Source organism: Mirounga angustirostris, unplaced genomic scaffold (assembly GCF_029215605.1).
Source record: "Mirounga angustirostris isolate CCGP_5_RB_7025 unplaced genomic scaffold, mMirAng1.0.hap1 SCAF_2, whole genome shotgun sequence".
NCBI lineage: Eukaryota > Metazoa > Chordata > Mammalia > Carnivora > Phocidae > Mirounga > Mirounga angustirostris.
In genome coordinates, this window is record NW_026991710.1 from 120,749,790 (window position 1) to 120,775,505 (window position 25,716).

The 25,716-nt window shown below is 37.6% G+C and overlaps 1 protein-coding gene across 1 annotated transcript in view; it reads right to left on the reverse strand.

Moving 5' to 3' along the window:
- Nucleotides 1-10,995: 10,995 nt before the first annotated feature.
- LOC123847517 (glycophorin-A-like) overlaps nt 10,996-25,716 on the reverse strand; it is a 33,897-nt gene continuing 19,176 nt past the window's right edge. The window contains exons 3-7 of the mRNA XM_045879379.2: nt 20,107-20,202; nt 17,592-17,630; nt 15,846-15,931; nt 14,322-14,396; nt 10,996-11,070 (exon numbers count right to left, since the gene is read on the reverse strand). Of these exons, the coding sequence (XP_045735335.1) occupies nt 14,337-14,396; nt 15,846-15,931; nt 17,592-17,630; nt 20,107-20,202 (281 nt within the window). The 3' untranslated portion in view covers nt 10,996-11,070; nt 14,322-14,336. The remainder of the gene's footprint in view (nt 11,071-14,321; nt 14,397-15,845; nt 15,932-17,591; nt 17,631-20,106; nt 20,203-25,716) is intronic.

A 25,716-nucleotide genomic window follows, 5' to 3' on the forward strand; every position in this document is an offset into this window, starting at 1 on the left:
GGAGGGGATTATGCTAAGTGAAATAAGTCAGTCAGAGAAAGACAATTATCATATGGTTTCACTCATATGTGAAATATAAGGAATAGTGCAGAGGACAATAGGAGAAGGGAGGAAAAACTGGGAAGAAATCAGAGAGGGAGACAAACCATGAGAGACTCTTGACTCCAGGAAAAAACTGAGGGTTGCGGAAAGGGAGAGGGGTGGGGGACGGAATAGCAGGGTGTGGGCATTAAGGAGGGCACGTGTGGTGATGAGTACTGGGTGTTATATGCAACTAATGAATCATCGAACATTACATTAAAACTAATAATGTACTATATGTTGGCTACTTAAATTAAAAAAAAGTTAATGATTTTTATTTACTTTTTCTTTGAAGATGTAATACAGGCTTATAAAAGGTTTGGAAGTTAGGCAAATGTAAAAAAGAAAAAAAAAACTAAAATTCACTATAAATATAATCCCTAAACACACACACACACACACACACACGATGAGCTCTTACTACAGGAACCATTTGTAATCTTTCAGACATGAAACAAACCCCATTCCTTGTCATTAAATGTAACAGATGTCAGCATAATGTGACTGTTAAGTCATGTCCTGAGATTTCCAAAATACACCGGAATTTAGACATTCAAAGCAGTCGTTTTGGAAGTTCACGGTACACGTTTATTCCAATGTTGATGCTGAGCAACACAACTTTGTGCCTGTCTTCTTGCTGTCCATCAAGGGAAGGCATGTGACACATGGCCAGGGCCCTGCCATACCCTGTCTTTTAGGACGGGGAGAAATGAAGCCTCAGACATCCCTTACCCTCACCCCCAGGGCAAGGCTGTCATGGTATGTCTGGTGTAAGGGTTGGGGAGGGGGAGAACTACATGTGACACAAGACCCTTTGGTTTTAACTTTGTGTCACAGGCATGAGGGCATCATGCAGCCCCTTAGAGATTTCTGACTCAGGATCTGCCCTGTCCTTGAGATGACAGGAACTCTCCAGAGATCATTTGGAAGTCGGGCCCTCCTCTCTGTGTTCCTACCCTATGCCTGTCCTTCTCTTTACTGTTGAGAGAAGGCTCCAAACTCCAGGCAGGTGAATTATAATTGAGATCACTTCATACCAATGGAAGCCTTTCAAAAACCCTGCCTTAGAGACAAAGATTTGGAATACACTCAGTCCCTGCCTTTAAGGAGCTCACAGAATAATAAACATGCTCTTGTGCTTTGTTTTTAATCGCAGTGCCGTTTCAGCAGCCAGGCACCTGGGATATTGGCTAAATTTCAGTCTTTCTGGACATTCCTTTGCCATCCCTCACATGTTATTTCATTTGTGTTTGGACCGCCATGCAGTGAGCATGCAGGCTGAAGTCTCCCTTCTGCTTCTGCAAGTTCTCTGCTCTTGGCTTTGTTCACACCTTCATTCCTTCACATTTATCCTACTGGGCTTAAAATCTTAAAAATGGACAGAAAGGAACAGATCATCAAGGTAATACATGTACATTTCTTTAACAAGTGCTTTTTCCTGAGATTATAATAAAAATCACAATAGCTGACATTAATTGATCACTAACATTGCACTAGGCACTATTATAAATGTTGTATATATGAACTTATTCACTGCTCACTACCACCCTTTGAGAAGGTACTACTGTGATTATCAACCCTATTTTGCAAATAAGAGTAATGAGGCACAGAGAAGTTAAATAGCATATTCGAGGCCTCACAACTAGTACATGGTAGAGCTTGGATTCTAACCTATGTGTCCTGGCCATAAGAACTGTGTTTTTAACCACTCTGTATTTGGCAACCATTCTTTGTCCCAGCCTCTCCCAACTACTCATTTCAGATCCTAGAAATAAACACTCACTCAGGCAGTCTTATTATTCTCTAGGTAGCTTATTTGGTTTTTTTTTGGGGGGGGGAAATTCTATTGCACAAATCACATTTCCTTTTCCTTTCTAATTCATCAGTTACCTCTTTCATTTGTTTTCAGTTTTCCAGATCTTTACTGAAATATTTATCTGTTATTGTTATTCTTTCTTCTGTTCTTTCAGTTTTGTGTCTTATCCTTTACAATTAATAGATGGAGGCTTAGAAAAGAGAAAATATATACTCGTATGTTCATTGTACCATCTTGAATGAAAAGTCTATTTTGACTTGACCTAGAGAGGTGAGATTTGCATTAGGGTTCAACAGGTGTACCTTATGATATACCTCCAGCCTGCTCTCCCAAACTTGACTCCTACTTCTAGGTTTCATATTTTTCTGACTCTGGGGGTCTACTTCCCATCTCCAACCCCTTCAGTCTTTCTTGAAACCTGCAGCTGAACATGATCTTTCTCCTTCATCTCAGTTCCTGGAATACCTGTGGTACTTCACTGGTGATGTGCATCATGACTTCTCCTTTATTACAATCATTTCTATGCATAATTTCATGTCCATGTTGCACAGAAGCTTCTAAAGAGTAGTTGACAAATCTTTTTGTAGTGGAAAAACCTGGGCTTGAAATCAGGTGCAGTTGTACTCAATAATTACAAGAGTAAGAAAGATTTAAATTTACCAATTCTCCATAGTTGCAGGAAAGAAAAAGCATTTGATAGGATTCAATAACTGCTTATGATGAAAAAAAATATCCCCTAGCAACTAGGAAAGAGCTTTCTTTAATATAGTTTTTTTTTTTAAGATTTTTATTTATTTATTGAGAGAGAGAATGATAGAGAGAGAGCATGAGAGGGAGGAGGGTCAGAAGGAGAAGCTTGGCAGGGAGCCTGATGTGGGACTCGATCCTGGGACTCCAGGATCAATGACTTGAGCCGAAGGCAGTCGCTCAACCAACTGAGCCGCCAAGGTGCCCCGGAGCTTTCTTAAACTATAATGGTTATAGACGAAAAACTTACAGGAAACATTATTCTTAATGGACACACCAGTTCAGACATATTCCCCTTAGAAAAAGAGGAAGAAGAATGCCAACTACCACTCCCCCTGTGTAACATCTTACTGAAGATAGTGGCTAAAACAAGTCTTACCTTCCATGACCTTTAGTTGTGGTCATGCAACTAACTCTGGCCAATGGCATAGGAGTGAAGGTTACCATTTATCCCACTTGCCAGTCTGGCCCAGAAAACCTCATGTGAGTGTCCCCCATCCTTTCCCCCTGAGAGGTGATTGGGAAAATGACTTTGCAGACCAAGAGGAACTATAAACCTAGAACCCTGAATGACTGGAGCAGAAATCACTTCCAGTCCCTTCTTAGATTCACACTGGACAGTTAGATGAGCAAAACTACCAACTTTAATTGTGCTGAGCCCTAAAACTTTGGCCTTACTTGTGATAGCATTTAGCCTGTCTAATACAGAAATAAGGGTGCTACCATAGCGAAACCCTGAAGTAAATGGCATTGGTTTAGTATCTGGGTGTCAGGAGATAAAGAATGAAATAATACTTCAGGAAAGTGGACTATTCATGTTATGTTGATGTAAGTTATTTGGTGAGTGCTGTCTACAGTAACTTGGATGGGATACTATGTGCCTTCTGCATCTGTAGTTTAGGAGAAATGGTTAGAAGGAACCTAAGTTTTAGTGTTTGTTAATTGTTACAGCTTTTTAAAAATTTTTTTTATTTTTTAAGATTTTTTATTTATTCATTTGACAGAGAGAGAGATGGCAAGAGAGGGAACACAAACAGGGGGAGTGGGAAAGGGAGAAGTGGGCTTCCTGCTGAGCGGGGAGCCCGATGCGAGGCTCCATCCCAGGACACTGGGATCATGACCTGAGCTGAAGGCAGACGCTTAATGACTGAGCCACCCAGGCACCCCAATTGTTACAGCTTTTAACAATAGTATAACAAAAAATGAGTTTAGGAAATAATTGGCTGATTTTCAAGAATAAATTAAGAATCTCAGAGTGTTGGGGAAAGCAAATGCTTCTGGGCCTAAAACAGGACAGATAAGACTGAAAAAGGCTTAGAGGAAAAAGACTTATCAATGTTTCTCATTAACCAAAAGAACTCAGCCCTAGGGCTGAGATCACATCAAGAATATTGCTTTTCATTATAGCCCATTATTTAAGCTGCCTCAAAGAAGCTGTCATTAAGTTAGAGGCAAGGATTAATGCAAGTACACAATGAAATGAAAAGATTTAAAATTTTGTCTCGGAAATAACTTTGGATGTAGTTACAGGCAAATGGAGCTGACTGAAAGCAAAATGACCAGAAGTCACTTAATTTTCTAAGGGATTTGTGTTGCCAAAGTAAGTGTGAGCCTGGCTTGAAAAAACTTTTGCCTATTTCTCTATAAAACAACCCCAGCACCATTAGAAAATGTGTTACCAAATTTGTATAGCTCATAAGCAGGGCTCAACACTCATTTCAAATATGGCCATGGAATTTAATGACCAGGAAGAACTTACAAAGTGCAAAGCCAAGTGCAAAGTGCATTGCCATAGAGAACAACAGACACTTCCATAGCCTGCGGAGGAGACTTCGCAATGTTTGCCCATCAGGTTCTCTCTGTGCCATGGACCAATGACTGATGTGTGTACCATCATTTTTGGATGGTAATTTTTATTACAGATATCCTAGGTCCACCATTGTGTATTGGGTATAGCAGTGGGCAGAAAACTTGTCTTCTTAGTTTGATTGTCTAATGAGAAAACTGTACATCACCAAGAGGTCCTGGGCTTTGAGTTACATGCTATAACAGAGGAGAGAAGAGGAGAGTGTGATATACATGTGGGAATAAGGGCGTGCATGAGTATGTCGTGACCAGAGGCATGGGTTCTGGCAGAGACTTCCAACTGTCTGGTAAAATCCATTCTACCTTTATTCTGGGCACAGGGCTTGAGTTTTCCCAGACTCCCTTGCAGTTAAGTGTTGTGGTGTGACTGCATACTAGTTAATAGAATGTGAGTCGAGAAAGGGCCATTCTCTACCCCCCTCCTTTTGGTTGTTGATTTATGGGAGGGATGGATTAAACCTCCCATGTAGTGCTCCTACTTATTATTTCCGTCTTCTGGAATGGTGATGTCCAGAGAAACTTTGGAAACCATGTTTTGGCAATGGCAAAGATGCCATTAGCTTAGATCCATGAATGACTATGTGAAGGAGAATCTCTATTCTCCACTGACCTGGAATATTTCTGTACCATTACCTGGACAAAAAAATAAACTTCTTATGTGTTAGCATCATTATATTTTGGTTCTTAAACTGCTCTAATTAAAGCCACATGCGGTCTACTGGGTGAGATAATGTAGCAGTAATTTCAGGCAGTGACAATACTCAGACTCAAAGGGAGGGTGGCAAACAGCCTGATTAGGTTTGAAATCATGACCACATCAGGTCCTGAGGATACAGAGAAGTATCTCTCACAGGAAGAGGGCTATCTAAGTGGTCAGCAACCAGATGGAAGAGTTAGGATTCAAGTCCATTTTCCAATCCTAGTAGAGGAATTGTGGGAAAAGCTATTCTTATAAATCAAAAAATCAGTATTGGTCACTTTAAGAAACCTTTTCCAACTACCAGGAAACAGTACTATTCTCATTTCCAAGTGTGTCTACAGAATATTTGAGAAAAAAGAAAAAAACATAAACTCTTGGTCTGTCCTAGTTTTTTTTCAAAAAAATTTTTTTTTTTAGAGGGAGAGAGAGACAGAGAGCGTGCATGTGCACAGGGAAGGGGCTTCGGGAGAGAGAGAGAGAGAGAGAGAGAGAATCTTAAGCAGGATACACACTCAGCATGTGTCTGACACAGGGCTCAATCTCACGACCCTAAGATCATGACTTGAGCCGAAATCAAGAGTCAGATGCTTAACCAACTAAGCCACCCAGGCCCTCCTTGGTCTATCCTAGTTTTGATTTCAAGAAGAGTTACTAGAGGTATATGTAATAATGTATCATTGTGGTGGGCTCTATTCTGAGCACAGTGGTGGAGCTATGATGTGAAGATCCTCTGTACTGCCCTCGAGACTCTCGTGGTACACACTGGAAATAAGAGAAGAGTAAATCACATGATACGAGAGGTCATGCTCTATAGCTGTATTAAACAAGAATAAGGGGAGAATGCTGGGAACTTGGACTTGCATGTATTGGAAGCTTTGTAAAACTCTGAGGTGAGGAGATCAAAACAAATTATTAAAGATTTTAAAAAATTATGACATGGTTATCATTACATAGAGGATTGTATTTAGCTTTAGAAGTGAAAAAGAACTGTTTTATGTCCATGGAAATGGACAACATAACTCCTATACCTTTTGCTCCAATGGTCCAGGTGAGAGAGATGACAGCTTCTTTTGCTTTCCTTTTGGGTTTTCTTTATAAGCCCCTGTGGGAACCATGGTCGCTGCTGAATGGGGTGGCTATCAGATATCTGGGAATAAACCCTATCCCCTAGCAGACTTAGTGTGAGGGGGAAAAGAATGCATGATTTTCTGCCTCCTGTTGCTGGGCCGGCCCTCTGCTATTGCTTCCTCGGGTTTCTAAGAGGAAGAAGTAGCCTGATTCTTTCAAACAAGATTTAAATGATGTTAAATTTTTTGAGCTCATGGAAGATCATATACATACCTACACCTAACACTGCACCAAACTCATATAGGTCTTACTATGAAAAAAATAGCTTTTAAGACGGCAACACGTTAAAAAAAAAAAAGGATCAGATTCCTTTTAAAACGTACAGACCAAGTTATTTTATTGATGAATTTTTCTGTTTTGCACGTTCTTTGAAACATTTATCCTTCAACTTTCAAGGATGATTTTTGCCGAGTCATAGCACATTTCGAGCACACCCACAAACGTGTTTCATGAGATATGGACAATGGTGCGATACCAAGGTATTGCTGGTGTTCAGTTTTAACATAGAGCTCTAGCTTCGAGATATTCAACAGGATCCTGCAATGTTGGTACCACTTCACTTTAAATTAGTGCCTCTTAACAACAAGAAAAAAGAAACTATTGGATATTGCTTCATATTGTTTTCTGAACTTATTAATTTATGCACCCGTATATATATATATATATATATTTTTTTTTTAGTTAGCAGTAAACATACTGTTTTCTACATTTTCAAGAATAAACTTGTACCTATCTCAAGGGTTTTCTGAAGATCACACTAAGCATTTAAAACAATGTTTGGCACATGGTAAATGCTCAATAAATGTTAACATATCATTAACCATGAAGTTTGTGTTTAAAATAAATTTAAATGCTAAAATATTTCTTGAATGCTTAATTGTACTATGGTGCTATGGTAATAAAAAAGAAAAAAAAAAAACGAAGCTTGTTTCTGCTAAGACCTTAAAATCTAAGACATATACTGTCAATGTTCTCATTTATGTAGATAGCAAAATGAAACAAATCATTGTTATAATTACAACCAGGTCATGTAAGGAGAAGAGACAGTTTAGGAAGGTTTATGAATCCAGAAAGCACCCAGAATTAGAAAAGAGAATCCTCTTTTTGAAGAGAATCTGTCTTTTTTTTTTATGTTCAGTTAGCCAGCATGTAGTACATCATAAGTTTTTGTTGTAGTTTTCAACTGTTCATTAGTTGCGAAGAGAATGTGTCAACATGATCAAAACTTCCTGGGTTCAAAAGTCAGTAGAATCAGTGATTCCGAAAAGAATGGCTATGCTTCTGTCAGTTTAATAGTTGTTTAATATCTAAAAAATAGTGATTTCTTACTTTGAGGAAATTTTTTCTGGTAAATTATATACACTATGACACTTGAGAGTTACACAATATTTAATTTGTAGGTTGGTTCCATTATTAGCTGTTAAGCACAAATGTCAAGAATGTTTTTCCTTAACACTCTGACTCTGCATATGCATTCCAACTAATTCTCTAAGAAAGGAAAGAAAGCAAGTCAGATGTACTACGAGAGGGGAAGGCTTTTTTTTTTCCCAATTACAAAACCCTATAGTGAGTGAGTGAGTGTGTTGGATGTTTTAAAAATGATGAAAATTAGTAGGTTACCTCCTTTTATCACTGAGATCCAATTTTTCTAAACCTATTGTCTTCAAAACAAACCTACTTTTTCAATTTAATCTCAAGTAACATTTTAAAGCTACTAATGACAACTGAAATCTTAAAAGACAACTGATTTCGTTTTGTACATCTAATCAGTGAAAGCGCATAATGTCATGTTCCAGCGACAAAAGATAAGAAAAACTGGTTTTTCTATTTTGCACAGCAAAAAATGAGATGGCAGAAAGAAATGAGGGAACAGCCTTCAAAGGCTCAATATTTCCACGGGGCATGTAAAGTGGATTGGCTATAGAACTCTATGCTGCTTTGCTGGTGGCGAGGAAGGAAGAGTTTGTCACAGGTGATGTTAATCAGAGCTGCCATTTACTGAGCACCTCCTGGGTGCTGGGCATGCCCTCCATACCTCATTTCACACCAATGTCAAGGCATTTTTGCCAGGCAGTTAGTCTCACCCTCACATTGCAGATAAGGAAACTGAAGTTATGTGAGTAAACAAGCAAGTGTTCGAACTCTGGATCCAAAATTGATTCTTTTTCCATACCGTGCCAGATGAAGCCTTTATAGCACTATGAGTAATGCCATTTTAAATATTAAGAAAAGAGCATGTTTTGTGAAGCCTCACAGGAGCCACAAAAATGAATTAAAGTCCCTGCTCCCAAGGACTCACAGTTAAGTAGGGGATAGAATTCAGATCATAATAAATGCAGCACAAGATGTACACATGCTGTGAGGATTCAGACTCCATGTTTCCATCTAGAAGCTGAAACTGAGTTATCGGTCAGTCGCCAGCACACGTACTCCAGCTGAACAGAGCTGAGGGCAAAAGACGCTCATTACATAGATACCCATTGACTCAGGGATAAGCCTGTGCGTGATACTGGGTAGAATTTTGTGTTGATTTTTGCTTGGATGACATTTGGCTCTTAGGAGTTTCTTATGAGAAATGTGCTGCATTTGATAAGACAAATACTTAGAATAAACCAGAAGGCTCTTGATCCATTACTGCATATTAATAAACTAAGATACCCCTTCCACCATGTCATTCCTTGGCTCCCCATGTTCTTCCTTCACAAGTTCCTCACCTTTCTCCATTCATTTCCCTTTATGTAGATCCTCTGCTCACACTTACACAAACACACACCGAGGCCTGAAGGATCAAATTTTCTAAACAGCTTCACTCCCACCCCTGACTCTGGTCTCAATTTTAAGAAATTCAACATGAACCATTCATGTTGGCCTCCAAGGTAAGATTTCTTTACTATAGTCTTAGGCTGACTGAATTATAAAACTATAAAGACCATAGGGTAATTTCTTCCTACAAACATTAAGTTCAAATGTGAAAAGTCCACAGGTAGAAGTACAGAGAAATTAACTGGAAAAGTTCCAGGAGGTTAATGTAATTCATACTTTAATTATTCTCTGAATTCTCTTGCTCTTGTGGAGAAGGGACAGCCACTCTAGTCTATTGCCTTTGATTTGTAAATTACTTTAGAGACAAGCTTAGTCTCCTGTTCTCTCTTGGCTCAACATTTTATTTTTATTGAAAAAATACATTTAAAATTGCCTTGGTGCTTGAGTAATTCACTTGATTAAATTAACCCAGTAATACTGCTAAACTACTTAAAAATATGTAATAACAGAAATGTGCTATTCTTTTTTATTATGTTATAATAAAACATACATTATAATAAAACATACATACATTACATCATTAGTTTTTGATGTAGTGCTCCATGATTCATTGTTTGCGTATAACACCCAGTGCTCCATTCAGCTATTCTTATTTTCAGTTAAATAGTCAATTTAATACAAGAACACTCTCAGAACAAACAAGTAGGTTAAGATTTAGATTTTGTAATTTATTGTAAAAAATTTAAGTTGCCGGGCCCAAATATGTACACAATATTATTTACTTAATTATCACACAATGAAAAGCCACATGGATTTTTAGTAATTTGGAAATAGACTATTACAGGAGGGTACTTCTCTGTTTTTATATTGCTTTTTAAGTTTTACTATAAATGAGTGATAGCTGTATGGTTACAAAGCCTTCGTCTCATATCTAGAAATTTCTTTTGGATTATTTAGGCTAATTTTCAAAGCTTTATTAAGGACAAAGTAGGGCTGGATGGATTAAAGAATTCAATTGAGAATATAGAACAACCTATTAAAATATTCACCTGCTTGTCAAGTTTGCACGTCTTATTGCATTTATAGAGTTACTAAGTTTCATTATACTGCATTTAGAGAGTTATTAAGTTTGCAAGGAAAAGTCATTAATTCTTTTCTTTGTCAGGACACCATGACCTCTTACATAAATAACTCTGCCAGGGGAACGCAATGCATCAGTCAGTGCCCTGGAAGAGTTAACACTCGACCGTCAGAAAATTCTTTTAAATAGGTCATTCATACATGTATAACATCTCACTTCTTAAAGTGGGAAAACCCTTTTGTGTTGATTTATGCATTAGAGGATGAATGTGTCATTTTATACATCTATATCTATGTTATCTATAACGTATGTGTTTACACATGCATATACGTAAGGCATCTCCAAGCACAAGCTTTATGAGTGTGACTGAACTATCATCATCATCAGTGTCATACCCTATCTTGCAGTGGAAGGAAATGTTAGGATCTCAGGTCCCCTTAATATATTTAAAACAGTGACAAGTCTCAGAAGTTTGGAATGAGAACTTAGATACCATCCAGACGTTACAAGCCTTTCATTTGACAGCACAATCATTGAACTACAATAAAATCGAATAAGTCATAAAGAACTGCAGGTGAAGCCAACTGGAGTTTGGGGATCAGAATTCTAAATCAATTAATTATAAAAATAATGCTAACACACCAAAGCAAGCATGAAAGGAAATAATTGTTCTTCATTTTGAAATGTTAATGAGGAGAGACGTTTTCCATCATTGAGTCACTGGACTCATCATGATGAAATTTTCATCCTGAAGTTGTACTGCTTAGGAAGGTGTACAATATATTGGAGTATATAATTCACACATTCATTTTTCTTTTGGCTGAAGTCTTGTGTCTTTGACTTCTTCCAAAATTTGGCTTGAGGAGCAGATTCTCATGAATTACTTTTCTGTGGAAGGATTATAGAGGGGGGGAAAAAGCAATAGTATGAGACATAGTTCTATTTAAGCACAATAGGAAATTAATAGATAGAATACACTTCAGAATTCTACATTCTCACAGAGTTGTCCTTGAATATAATTATTAGGAAATGAAAGGAATTTTCTTTCAGATGAGCATTATTAGAGAATAATATGTAAAGAAAGAATTTCTTAGAAAATCTATTCTAAAAGCCTTAGAGAAGGCACAAACATAATTACTCTGCTCCTAAGTTCTACAGAGATGAGAAGCTAACACAGAAATTGTATGGGGGCTGAATATAGTGAGAAGGCAGCAACTGATAAGTGAGTTGAATTACATATATGTCTCTGAACCTCAGGCAAACTCCCTCATCTATAATCTTTCTTGGGAATAATTTTGTTCCTTGGACATTAGCAAGGAGCAGTCTGTACAGCACCTCACTGCTAAATTCCTCTCTGATACTAGCACGTGGGGAAAGGGCACTGGGTTTGTCTCTTTCATCAAATCTGACCCTCAACGTTTCTTAGCTAGAAAGTTGGATTTATGTTACTCCTGGAGAGTACACTAAAGGGATGAGAAGAGCTTTTGCTCTTGTGAAAGTGGAGTGTTTTCCACAGTTTTCTTCCATTTGGGTATCACAGGAACTGTGTATCCCGAACATTTTCCTGTGAGAAATGAGTTATTGGAATCACCCACGGCCATCACGATGGATAGCTAACTCAGATCCACCTATTCTCACTTCCTATCAGGTATAAACTATGCGCAAGTTCAAGGGCATTAAAGTAATTCATACCCTAACATTTCCAGTTCTCGTTGAGATGACACGGTCCCTCTGTCTCTTATTGTCTTTGACTTGCACATTTCTTTTCAGCAGTATGCTACAAAAATAGGACTAGAGCATTTTTAAATCCTTTATATATTTCCCAATATTTCCTGTGAGGTGGGATCAGATTTTATAAACCATTTCACTAACTTCCTAAGACACATTTAATAACTTCATGTGCACAAATATGGGGAAATGAAAAGAAGCCTGAAATTTGGTTCATCTGACTTTCCCCTGTCTTTCCACATATTTGAGGCATGAACTGGGAACAAAAGCATTCATCTTGCCAATATAGAAATGGACATAATTCCCTGGGGACAGCATAATCTGTCTTCTCCCATGCCTTTTGTCATGTCCTTCTGCCCGTAACTGCCTTGTCTTGCCCTGGGTAATGTTCATGGCTTTGGGTGGTAAGTGCTCCATTTTAGAAATAGCATGAAAACATATTTTTTTGAAATAATGCATAATGTAGATTAAAAAACACGTATTAGTTCCACCTGCAAGTCCTATAACAAGGTAGCCTTTAGTAAATGAAGTGAATCTGGCACATGACTCCAAACTTTGTTAAGTATCAGCAGATTGGGTTTTACTAACCTTTTTCCCTGAGAACTTTGTATATGCCATTTACTCTACAGAGCATGACCTTCCTGGGACTAAGTAATTATGTAACAATCATGGTTAAGCTTCAAGAACAATCCACAAGATAACTTGATGAGGCAAGTCCTGCCTATAGGTTATGTAGCTGGAGTGAATCTTTAAAACTTTCTTTCCTCACTGCAAAGTCTAGGAAACCCAGCAAGTCCTTTGAAGATAAGTACTTAGTCCCAGGTTAAAACTAGAATCCAAAAATGTACAGGTCTTCAGTTCTATCATGATTTTTTTTTTTTTAAGATTTTATTTATTTGACAGAGAGAGACACAGCGAGAGAAGAAACACAAGCAGGGGGAGTGGGAGAGGGAGAAGCAGGCTTCCCGCTGAGCAGGGAGCCCGACGCGGGGCTCGATCCCAGGACCCCAGGATCATGACCTGAGCCAAAGGCAGACGCTTAACGACTGAGCCACCCAGGCGCCCCTCTATCATGATTTTTTAAAAAGATTTTATTTATTTATTTGAGAGAGAGAGAAAGAGAGCTGGGGGAGGGCAGAGGAAGAGGGAGAGAGAGGATCTCCAGCAGGCTTCCCGCTGAGTGCAGAGCACAGGCAGGGTTGGATCCCAAGACCCTGATCATGACCTGAGCCGAAACCAAGAGTCAGATGCTCAACTGATTGAGCCACCCAGGCGCCCCTGTCATGATTTTTTTTGTAATTATGGAAAAACCTTAGTCAATTTTGTAGGCGGAGTTAGGTCCTTTTTACTTGAGCCTTAGAGCCCATCCTAGAGATTCGTTCTTGGTGGACATCTCCCAAGATAGATATCACTTGGGCTTATGCTTCAGGTGACATCTAATAGGCACTATATGCTCAATTATCGAGGTTATACAAGGGGCCATAATGAGTGAAATAAATGAAATTGGCTTGGTATTTAAGCCAATAGCTGAGGCAGCAACCACTACTCAGCTCTTAGGAATTCCTATCAAGCTGGTACAGAGGCTCCAGACTTTATTAGAGTTTACATTTCTTTCTCTAAGGGAGTACTAATATTTGGGTGTTTTTTAACGTAAAAATCTCCTATTTTTTTAAGTTGGCAACGAATGCTCTTTTACTCTGTAGGCTAATACTGTTCTGTGTGAACAAAATTCACCTGCAGTTTTCCATGTGTTGTATATCTACTTAACACATGCAGGTGGAAATGAAAACAGGGGACCAAATGACCGGCCAGCTGTGCAGAGGAGGTCATTTGGGTGTGGAACCTTCATTACTTATTAGAGCTAACAGGCATTAGCACTTCCTATGGCCAAGAACTGTTCTAAATGCTTTACTTGTTGTAGCTCATTTAATGAAACTCCATGAGGTCAACATTTTCATTACGTCCATATTAAATTATCTCCACATTAACTATCATTATCTCCATAGTAGGAGCTTGCTCACAGTTACACAGCTAGTAAGTGTTGGAGTATAGATTCAAATCCAGGTCTGGCTGTAGATCAGGGGTTATTAAACTATATCCACTGTAGGGTCTCCTATACACAACTTTGCAGTTTGGAAAATATGAAGTATACAAAAGAACTTAACTTTTGCTTTTACTTATAGTATTTGTTTTACCTTTTTTTTTTTTTAAAAGACACTTTCTGCCTAAGGAATAATTTCACTATGCTGAAGACAAATGTTCAAATAAAAAAAAATCTTACAGAGGTAGCACTGATGAAATAGAATATAAATGAATCCTAATTGGGCATACCTTTCTCCCAACTCAGAAAGAAGTAACTAATTTATTTCCCTCCAAAAAAGGCAAAAGGCATTAAGAATATTAGCACCAACCTGGATTCCTTGTTTCTACAAAACTTCAGAGTCTGCGTCTTCTGGGGATGAAGATTGGACAGCAAGTGAACTTTTCTATGGATAAAAACCAGACAAATATTAATGCCACAATTTTAGAAACTTAAGACCTTATAAAGAAAAATGCCTCAAGTTCAAAACTTTTTTTGTGTGTTTTGGCTAACATTTGTTTTCTTTTGATTAAGATGTGCTTTGTAGAGGTTACTTTCAGAAAAATTCACAATTTCATAGATATTTACAAACTTTGATTTCAACTTGTATTTATCTTTTGAAATAGTATTTGATATTTCCATAGGTGAATTAACCCCAGACATTGACTTTCATATTTCCCTGCTATAATGAAAAGCTAAAATGGAAAGGGTTAAAAAAAAAAAAAAGAGGTAAGATCTCTTAGCCTATTGATCATGATCTGGTTTTTCTATATACAAATAGAAGATTTTCTCTGAATTTTGCCAACTAAGTATCTTATTGACTTTTCTAGATTTTAGATCATCAGCCAAGAGAGACGACAAATCATTTTGACATATCCGCTCGATCACAAGGAGATGATTTTCCCCCAGTGTTTATACAGCGGACCAGAGAACTCATCACCTTACATTCAAGTCTTTACAACATCCCTCATATCACAACAAGCACTCTCAATGACTTTTATTAAGAAGTATTCTTTAGAGAAGATACATTTACATGGAGTGATGATAATCAATCATAGGTTTAGACCATTATAGAAGTCACCTACTAGAAGTTGTTGTTATACCCCTGTCATTGCAAAGTTGTTACCCCTCTAAATAAGCCTTTTTAAAAGAATATATATAGTGGTTATAGTGTGGAGATCACAAAGAGAGATCAAGAACAGAGGATGAACGAGAACTCAACTGTACCATTCTTTGAGACCAGATACTTAATAATCTAGGATTACATTCTAATTATGGCATCAGAACACACACACAAATGTTGTATCTTAAACATCTTAGATATAAAGTTATAGTAAAGGTTATGTGCTTTGGAATGCTGTGTCATACGGATTTAAAGTTAGCTTTAGTGATGAAGAAAATCACTAAACACATGGAAAACACATGGGTGGGGTTTGAAAAATTTGTATCAGGAAATATGAGACTAAAAAACAGCAAAAATTTTAAACATATGTAAATATATCATGTTATTTTAAATATTTTGCACACAAGTTAAAGTACATACTATATTTAGAAATTTGATTGTTTCATCTATATCCATCAAACTATATTAAATTAAGTGAGACAAAAACTTTGGAAAATTTTTCATTGGAAAATGGGGGAGAGTTTTATATTTCGGGTTCCTTTATAGGGCAAATGCAAAAAAAAAACAAAAAACAAAAAACATTCCACTAGAATAACCCAGTGACTTTTATGTGTCCAGTTGAAAAAGATGGGAGTTTTATGCAGTTTTGTTTCTCTTTGAGTTTAACTGAACTCAGAGGAATAGAGTTGTTCACACAAGCACTTACAGCAAAATTAAAAACTGAATTCTCACCTTTGTCAGTTGGCCAATACAGAAGGCAAATGAGAGGATAGTTATAATGATACCAAGCATTACTGCGTAAATAATCCCTATTATCACTATGGGAGAAAAAGAGAACAGAAAATTACAAAAGTATGAGATAAGCTACCTCATATCAACTAAAAAATAAAACAGATAAAATCAGAGTAATATCACTCTGCCTTTCTATAGAAAATCCATTAATATGCTTTTATGTATATTATATATTTTTAAAAATTAGGTTTTTCACAGTAACCATGTGGGAGACTGGAACTTTGAGCACTAACATCTTTGTGCAAGGTCACACATCTAATGACAACCAAGGTTTCAGAGTTCCAACTCACTCCCATTGTTCTTTATAGGACCCCACAAGCATAATTATGGAGAAGAGCCATGTGGACATTCTACCTTGATATGGAAAAAACCACAAACTCATAGTTTCAAAGTTATGAGAGAAAATAATGTCTTGATATACAAAAGGGTATTGGGCAGATCACTGAATCAGCAGTTTTGGAGGAAATAAACTCAATATAATATACACTAATATGATATAAAATGTGTACACCCATTAGTATAATTCTAATGTAATATACAAAATACACTACACTGGAAATATACTAAAAATACTTCTCAAATCTTTTACATGTTGAGAATGAAACAAAATTTAAGTTAGAGGTAGTCTTGCCTATTCATGCATATTTGTTGTGCTTTCAAATGAAGTAAATAGAACTGAAGGCAAGACATACAAGTAAAATGGCATGTTTATTTGGTTAATTTATATTTAAAAGACTTATTACTGATTTTTTAAAAAGTAAAAGTAGTTTTTCCTGCCATTGGTATTGCCCAGCCTTCCTGTCCATGTAGCTTTAACTCATGAGCTAGTGACTCGACAATCCATTTTTCTTGTGTGAAGAATGGATGTAGGCCAAGTGTGAAGGGAGGCTTAGAAAGGCGGAATAGTAAATGAGCACATAAATCAACCAAAGCCAGATCCACAGCAGCACCTAAGAAGTGGGGATGGCAGTCCTCCAGTCAGAGAGGGTTGTGAGGATAATCCTAAAGTGGTAGCATAGGGCCCCAAACAAATCAGGATTGAGATATAAATGGTCTATATTTATTCCTGATATGTGCCAAGTAATCAGATGATTTTAAGCTCCTTGCTTTCTTTACAAGTAGGAAACAAGGAAGTTCAATTGTTTTATAAGCTTCTACGAGACTTCTCTCAAGTACCCATGGCTGGTTAGAAAGTTAAAAAATCTAAATTAAAAGAAAAATTATCAAATTATGTACTGCTAGTTCCAAAATATTTAGGAAAATAAGAAATGCATATTTTAATTTTAAAAAGAACATATTTTCCTTGCCTTTACAATTTCGTATCATGAAAGTTAATAATATACCCTCTTCTGTTTTAAAACCTGATACTTCTTGGGGTGCCTCGGTGGCTAAGTCAGTTAGGTCTCTGACTCTTGGTTCTGGTTCAGGTCATGATCTTGGGGTCATCAGATGGAGCCCCACATTGGGCTCTGTGGTTAACATGGAGTCTGCTTGAGATTCTTTTGTTCTTCCTCTCCCTCCCCATCTGCTCCTCCCCACTCTCTCTCTTTCTCAAACAAATAAATAAAATCCTTAAAGAAATTAAAAAGATAAGAATTGATGCTTCTTATTTTCTTAGGCATTTGGAACTAGCAATGTGTCATTTAAGATGAAATTATTGTGATTCTATGTCAAGTATTAACATACCTGGTTCAGATAAAGTGTGGTCAATTTGTTGCCTTGCTCCTAAAAACACAAAATTTCAAAATAAAGTCAGAATATATAGGGTGTATCTTTAAAGTTCCATTTTAGAATTACATTATTTAGTGAGTTTCTTTTTATTAACTGTGTTTGGGAAGCTATTGTTCAATTTTAAATAGCTAGTAAAACTTCTGAGGCAATGTGTCAATTTTAACATTAGTAATTCCACTATCTACTTTCAACTACCCAACAGGTATTCATGGGTCAGACATTTGCAAACCATCTCCTTAAATGAAGGAAAGGGTATGAGAAAGTACTGGAAGAACCACTTATTGACTTGTACAAGAAGCAGTGCATTTAAAAATATATGTAAAATTGCGGAGAAGAAGGGCGACCCAATGAGCCATCACCCCACGTAAACTTCAGTCCAAACCCAAGAGAGGTCATGTTGGTACCAACTTTCTAGCTTTACACCACAGCCGCCATCTGAATCCAAATCCTTATTGTGTCTCATCTGAGCTTTTGACCACTGTTGCACTGGATTTCCCATCTGCAGAAGTTTCTGGTTTGTTGCCTCAATGCACCTGAAAGCACCATTAGCGTTCACCTGATTATGTTTCTTTCTCTGCAGTCACCAGTGCTATTTTATGTCATGAAGTAGTAAGACTACTACAGCCTTACAGTTTTCTTGAATTTAGTTATTACAAATAACATATGTTACCGTATGGTATCATGTAGTCAGGGACTTGGCTATATTGGGTCATTCTTTAGAGGTTATGTTTAAAGGTTAATGGGGGCTTGTCTTCTCTTTCTTCATGGCAGTTGATAGTTGTGGTTGGTGTATGAGCTCTGGAACAAAACAGGTGGGGTTTCAGTCACAGAATCTCTCTTACTAGTTATGCGGCCTTGGACAAGTTCTTTAATTGCTTTGTGCTTTAGTAATTTCTTAGGCAAAGGAAGATTGTAATACCTATCTCTTTGGCTTCCTGTGAGGATGAAACTAGGTAATGCATGAAAACACTTACAATGCCCCACCATGCTAGCCATTATTTCTAGGATTCAGGGCATGTAGCACTGCGTGTCTATATTTGACCTTTAAATGCTTTCCGGTTGGACACCATCCTGTTGGCTTCACATTGAAGTCACTTTGAAAATTAGATTGTTTCATGGAACCTAGAGCCTAATAATTAGTTCCCAGCCTTAGCCTAATTTTCTTCCCCTGGTCTCTGTTCTTAAAATCTGCTGCTTCCATTTATCCCAGTGCATTTTCTCCATGTTTCTATTAGGTAATGATCCTGCAGCTACTCTAAGTATTTGCTGAGCCTTTTTAAAAAAAATCTGGAGTATCCTGCCTAAACCCCACCTACAAGAGATAATTTCCCTTTCTACTTTCAGCCAGCTCTTGTGAAGTCATCTTTTTCTGAGAAAAATAGCCAGGGACAGCGAATGAGACCTGACCGCCCTTCTCTCATGCCCAGTGTGGCTTAAGAGTTCTCATTTACTAGGCAGTTACGATATGTCAGGCTCAGGGTGAAGCATTTTCTTATTTGATCTCTAGAGAAATATTGTAAGATGAGAACTATGGGCCCATTTGAAAATGAAGGGGACAGAAAACCCCCTGGGGACCTCACTCAGGGTTAGCAGGTGGGACAGCTGACCCTGCATGGTTTGACCCCAGCCCTCCTCACCACTGCACGATGGGTCCCTTCCATCTGGCCCACCATTTCATGGTCACAGTCAGCACTTATGTGCTCTGCTAGATTGTTTTAATTTCTTTAGCCCACAGTATTATTTCTGCGTGATATTCCAGAAGTGAGAATTCCTCTGGAGTAGGGATTGCATCTATTTGGCACTGTTTCTCAGTGTTGGTCACAGTTTTGCCACAGTGATGGGTCCAGTTGAATAGAATTGCATCATAACAATGAAGTCCAAAGCAACTATTTTAAAACATGAACAAACCCTGTTTTTTTTTTTGTTTCTCTCTTTTTTCTGTTTGTTTCTTAAATTCCACGTATGAGCGAAATCATACGGTATTTGTTTTTCTCTGACTTATTTCACTTAGCATTATGCCCTGTAGATCCATCCATGTTGTTGCAAATGACAAGATTTCATTCCTTTTTATAGCTGAGTAACATTCCATTGTGTATATGTACCACATCTTCCTAATCCATGCATCTATGGATGGACACTTGGGCAGCTTCCATATCTTGGCTACTGTAAATAATGCTGCAGTAAACGTAGGGATGCATATATATTTTCCAATTAGTGTTTTCATTTTCTCCTGGTAAATATTCAGTAGTGGAATTATTGGGTCATATGGTATTTCTATTTTTAGTTTTTGTAGGAAACGCCATACTGTTTTTCACAGTGGCTGCACCAGCTTGCATTTCTACCAATAGTGAAATAGTTGAAGGCCATTAAGAGTACATCTCCTGTGATCATATTATTGTACACCTGAAACTAATACCATACTGTATATTAATTATACTTGAATTACAAAAAATTTAAAAAATGAACAAACTTTGTCCCCTGTCTGGGAGTTGTTGGTGTCTAGTAACCAAAGTGTCTTGTCCTGCACCAGGAGTGGTGAGTGATGGTTTCTCTGAGGAAACTAAACCTGTAGAAAACAGAAATTGAGAAAAAGATCAGCAATGAGGTCACTGAGTGGACTCTAGCGCATATCATAAAATGCAAATTTATCCCACGTCCCTCCCTGTGGCAGCTCCAGAATTTCTACATAGCAGGGGCTTACAGATGAGGAAACTATATCTTCATTTCCTCATGTGTAAAATGATAAAATCTGCCTCAAAATGTCATTGTAAGGACTAAAGTAGTTTTGTGCATGTGGGTACGTGTACACACCCACATTAGTGGAGTACTTGGCACATAATGAGCATGACATACGTTGGTTATAATTTTTAACATTCTTATAAAGGGAAGAGAGACTGGAAACTGCTTTTGCATGGCATTTTCCATAACTTTGGGAAATTGTCGATGTTAAAGAAAGGGAGAGGCTCATGATGATGACATAGGATGAAAGTTCTGCCCCGTGCCTTCCTGTCTCTACCTCCTTGGTACAATTCTACTTCGCTGGTAAAAATTAAAACCAAGACATGACTAAATTCAATTTTCTTCTGGCTTGATAGAGGGCGAGTCAATTCTAAGGTTCCCCACCCATACTTCTTTTGTCTCTTTCTAAAGTAGCATTTCAGAATTTTAATAGAATTGTAGGAAATGCTGGCTCCAGTCTAAGATTACTGGCTGAGGACCCAGATAACCAAGTGATGCAATGAATTCTAGGTTATTCTTTAGAATAAAAACATATAAGCACACAAACATGAGTACAAGGTATGTATTCTCACATATCCTTTTAAAATCTCATTAAATATATTATAAATTGATTTTTATAATTAAATAATTATACTTATATTTTAAAATTTTATAAATATAAAATTTATAAATTATTATATAAGGTTTTTATAAATTGGATTTTTTGTTTTACAAAAGTAATCTAGGGTCGTCTGGGCGGCTCAATCGGTTAAGTATCTGCCTTTGGCTCAGGTCATGATCCCAGGGTCCTGGAATCAAGCCTGCATTGGGCTCCCTGCTCAGCAGGGAGTCTGTTTCTCCCTCTTTACCCCTTCCCCCCTCCCCTTGCTCATGGTCTCTTGATCTCTCTTTCTCTCTCAAATAAATAAGATCTTTTTTTTAAAAAGTAATCTAGATTCAATGAAGAAAAGTTGGGAAATACAAGAAAGCACCAACAACAATATAAAAGTCATCTATTATCAAACCACCCAGAGATGGACACTTTAAAGATTTTGGTGTATAGCCATCTGAAATTTAACTATTGCATCTAAATATAGGATCATTGTGTTTAAGTATGCATAAATATGTAAATAGTGTTTAAAATATATATACTACAGACATGTACCCTATGTTGTTGAATAATCTTCATGACAAGATGTTTAATGGCTATATAGTATTCCATTGTATGAATGTATCATAGTTTAATTATCAATCTCTGACTTCGAGGTTTTATGTTATTTTTATGCTTCTGAGAGTTATAAAACACTCTTAGATAACCATCAGCATACTAAACTCCATGCATTTATCTCTGCTCATTGCTTTGAGACACTCTAGTGAGGGAAATGGTGCCCAGGTATGACGAAGATGGGGTGGAAGGGCACCTGCAGACATTCCCCAGAGAGACTGTCACCTTGGCTCCTCAACTAAATGCTCAAGGTTTCCTGGAGAATCCACACAGAATTGAAAAACGTCTTTGACATTTCTGGTCAGTCTACTCAAGGACCAAGTACTAAGACCTGCCTCTTTCTACCAGCTGCCAACAAATCCTTTCCCCCAAATTGTGCAGGCAGTGTTCATCGTCCCTTAACTGTCTGCAATGTTTTCTCCTCTCTTATAAATTCAATTTTCATCTTGTTCCTCGACTTGGTTCTACCACCTGATTCATCACATGTATTTAAACAATTGCTACACAAATGAGCTAAATAGCATGGTAAATAACATATATCTCTAAGTTAATCTTTTTTTTTTTAAGATTTTATTTATTTGACAGAAAGAGAGAGAGGACACAAGCAGGAAGGACTGGGAGAGGGAGAAGTAGGCTTCCCGCCGAGCAGGGAGCCCGATGTGGGACTTGATCCCAGAATCCTGGGATCATGACCTGAGCCGAAAGCAGAGGCTTAACAACTGAGCCACCCAGGCATGCCTCTAAGTTCATCTTCGACACTCAAGTGTGATGATTTAAAAGATAATGTAAGAAGAAATACCTGATGATAGCAATACCTGATGATAGGAATTTTAAGTTTCAACATACATTGAAATCAAAATTATGGAAAGGAATATTTTTATGAAGAATCAATGAAATTACATAAAAATATAAAAAAGGATAACTAATGAACTAAAATTATCTATATCTCTTAGTTAATGTTACATCTCCTTTAGACCTTTCAGTTCAGCATAATTATTTACAGGTAGGGCATACATTTATAATCACTTTAGGACACCAAATGGGTTCTTTTGAGACATAAAACTTGTTTCCAGGGCTGCTAGTTCCCAGGGCTAGCTCATTTTGAATCCCCTCAGCATTAGAACAGTGTTTTGCTCATAATAGGTATTCAGTGAAATACTAATAGTTATAAATTTTTAGCTAATTTCTTATAGAGAAACAACCAGGTGAGTTTGCAGATTGCATCTAAAATGAACATAACAGTGAATTAAACAAGCCATATGGCAAAGTGGCATCCACAGAATGAGGACAAGCATATTTGAAAAACATGCATTCACAGAAGACCAACAAAATATTTTCAACATTTCAATAACAAGCACATACTTTTAAGACCAAAAAAAATCTAAAACTGAAAAACAAAACAATCCACACCAAAGTTTTTAAGAGTTAAAAGAGTTAAAATGTTAAAAATTTAACCAAAGCCATTGAGGAGTTTTGACTGTGAACACAAATATGCCCTACTCCAGGCTTCCTAACTCTTCCGCAGGACATCAAGGACTGCCTGAGTGGGGATTTGCAGGGGTCAGATAGGGAGGTGCTCAGTCTATGGGTGGGTACCCTCTCCTCTTTGTGAACACCTATAAGACCCTGCATGACCCAGCCCCCCACCTGTCTCCCTGTCTCATTGCTTGCCCCTCAACCTTCTCTCTCCAGGCTCCAGCCATGCCAGACACATTTTGATTCCTCAAATGCACCATACTCTTAACCATGCCCATACCTTCATGCCTCCTCTTCCCTCTGCCTGATGTATTCCTTCCCACCCCCATCTGGCCTAGCTGTCTGCCTTTCAGGTCTCAGTTCAATACCATTTCCTTTTGAAGATCCTTTCTTATCTCCCCTACTTGGACCACAAACTCCATCAAGTACCCAGGGCTTGGCATGGTGTGGTAAAGGCTCAATGAAATCTTATGATTGACTGTAATCCAGATATGTCTTCCAAGGGCCCCAGTGGTTCCTGGAAACCTTGGGTATTCATTCATTTATTCATTAGTTCACAAAATTGTTTTAGCATGCCTACTTTGTGCTATGTACAAAGAATACAATAACTAACTAACTAACTCATGGTCTTCCCATCAAGGAAAGAGACACAACGATTTGATCTAAGTCTCATAATGTGTTTTAGGTGGTGGTAAAGTGCGGCACGAAGGAGGCTGTGGTCAATTCTATGGGGAGGAGGAGGAGGTGGAAAGAACTCGGGGAGGTGTTTTTGGAACTCATTTTAAAAGAACTCTAGGATTTCGACTGTGTGGATATTTAGGTACTGAGTCAGCAGTGCCAGCCATGCCCTGGAGTTTGACACATCGCTGAGGGATCTGCAAGCATCTACGGGGCTACAGCGCAACATGTGAACCGAACAACGCTGCGAGCAAACAAGGGAAACAGATGAAGAGGTTAGCAGAGCGCAGGAGCACCACGTGTTGCCGGCCCTGGTAGGGAATTCAGACTGTATCCTTAAAAGAGTGGAGAGACAATAAAGGGCTTGAGGCCAAATTTTCATTTCGGGGAGATCACTGTGAATAGTAGGTTGGAGGATGTGGGGGAAAAGAGCTTGCCCAGAACTCATCCCAAGAGGACTCTGCCTCGTGTTCAGTAGTGGCCAAGATAAGCAGGCCCTTTGTAACCAGCCATCCCTCCTCACAGAGGGTCCTTATCACTACTTGGCCTTGCTTTTGGCGGAGAAGACCTATAGTCTCAGGGCTTACTGGCATAGAAAATGACAGCATGTTGTAAAAAAAAAATATGGCAAAGACCCAACAATAGGATCTAACATCTCTTAAAACAGATACTTTAGTGCTTTGAATTTTAAACACATGAATAAGCAAAGTATATTTAACTCTTTTTTTTTTTTTTTTGGTATTGATATGAGAAGAGGCTTAGGGAGACAGACCTCATTAAAGTAGGTTTTGAACTTTATCAAAACCTTTTTCAGTCTCTAGCAAATAGATGTCTTTCTTCTCCAACAGCTATTTCTCAGAGGAAATGAGCATTTAGTGGAAATTTTGTTCGGAAGAAGTAGAGGCTGAAGACCAAGGTTCTAAACTGTAGTCAGAACTCAGGAATATCTAACATTGAAGGCAACACATTGTTTAGAGAAAAAAAGTCCTTGAGGTAATTTCCAAAAATTACATATACCTGATTCAAGTCCCAACTGAGAATGTTGCATTCTACTACATAAAAACTGATTGGTGGTCAAATTGATTTGAGGTTGAAATTTTCCATTTATGTTCTTAGAAATGCCTGCTTTAGTTCTCCAGATTTAGTTGCTTTGATGTAATTTCTTATTATAGTCACCTAAGGTCACCAACACAGTAAGTAAATAAATACAGTAAATAAATGCCCTAAGAGCAACTTGATAAAAAATGTTTTTAAACATCATTTCCTCAACAATCAAATATCTGGAACTGATCTATAAAAGGATCTTTGTCATAGTCTTCCTTCCATTTTCAGAAAAAAAAAAAATCTTGTATTTCAGTAGTAGTTAATACCCATGCTTGCTCAGCAGTATTTCTTACTGAAATATACAGTTTACAAAAAAATGTCAGCTTGAAGGATCAATAATTTTGCTCACTCACATAAGCTTTTCTATTTTCTAGCACTTAGTTAAATTTTAAAGAACTTCCTGGTTATTCTAAGATAGATTCACATGAGACAATTTGAAGAATTTTATCAATCACTTCAAATTAAATATACTAGCCTCTGGTTGAAAAATGTCATCTAGGAGAAACGAAAGAAGTATCTCTTTGTACATTCTCACGTGCTTAAGCTACTTTCAAAATTCAAGGTAAGGAAACTAAAATCCCACAACATGTACTCCTAACAACCACGAGGAATGTTTTGATGCTTACATTTGGCAGCAATAGCCCTCAAGTGTGTGGTTCTCCCACATTCCTTGGGCCCTAATCAGCTAACGGACATCTGTAGACATATGCAGTTACACAAAGGTGCAAAATTTCTTTGAATAAGGGGATTTTAAGCAGGGCTTTTTACAATAGAATCTTCAGTTGGGTTGACTAGGTCAAAAGCATCCAAGCAAATTTGTAACCATTAAACAGCATACATGGTTTGCCTACACCTCTTAGGGACAGGGTTATGAGAAAC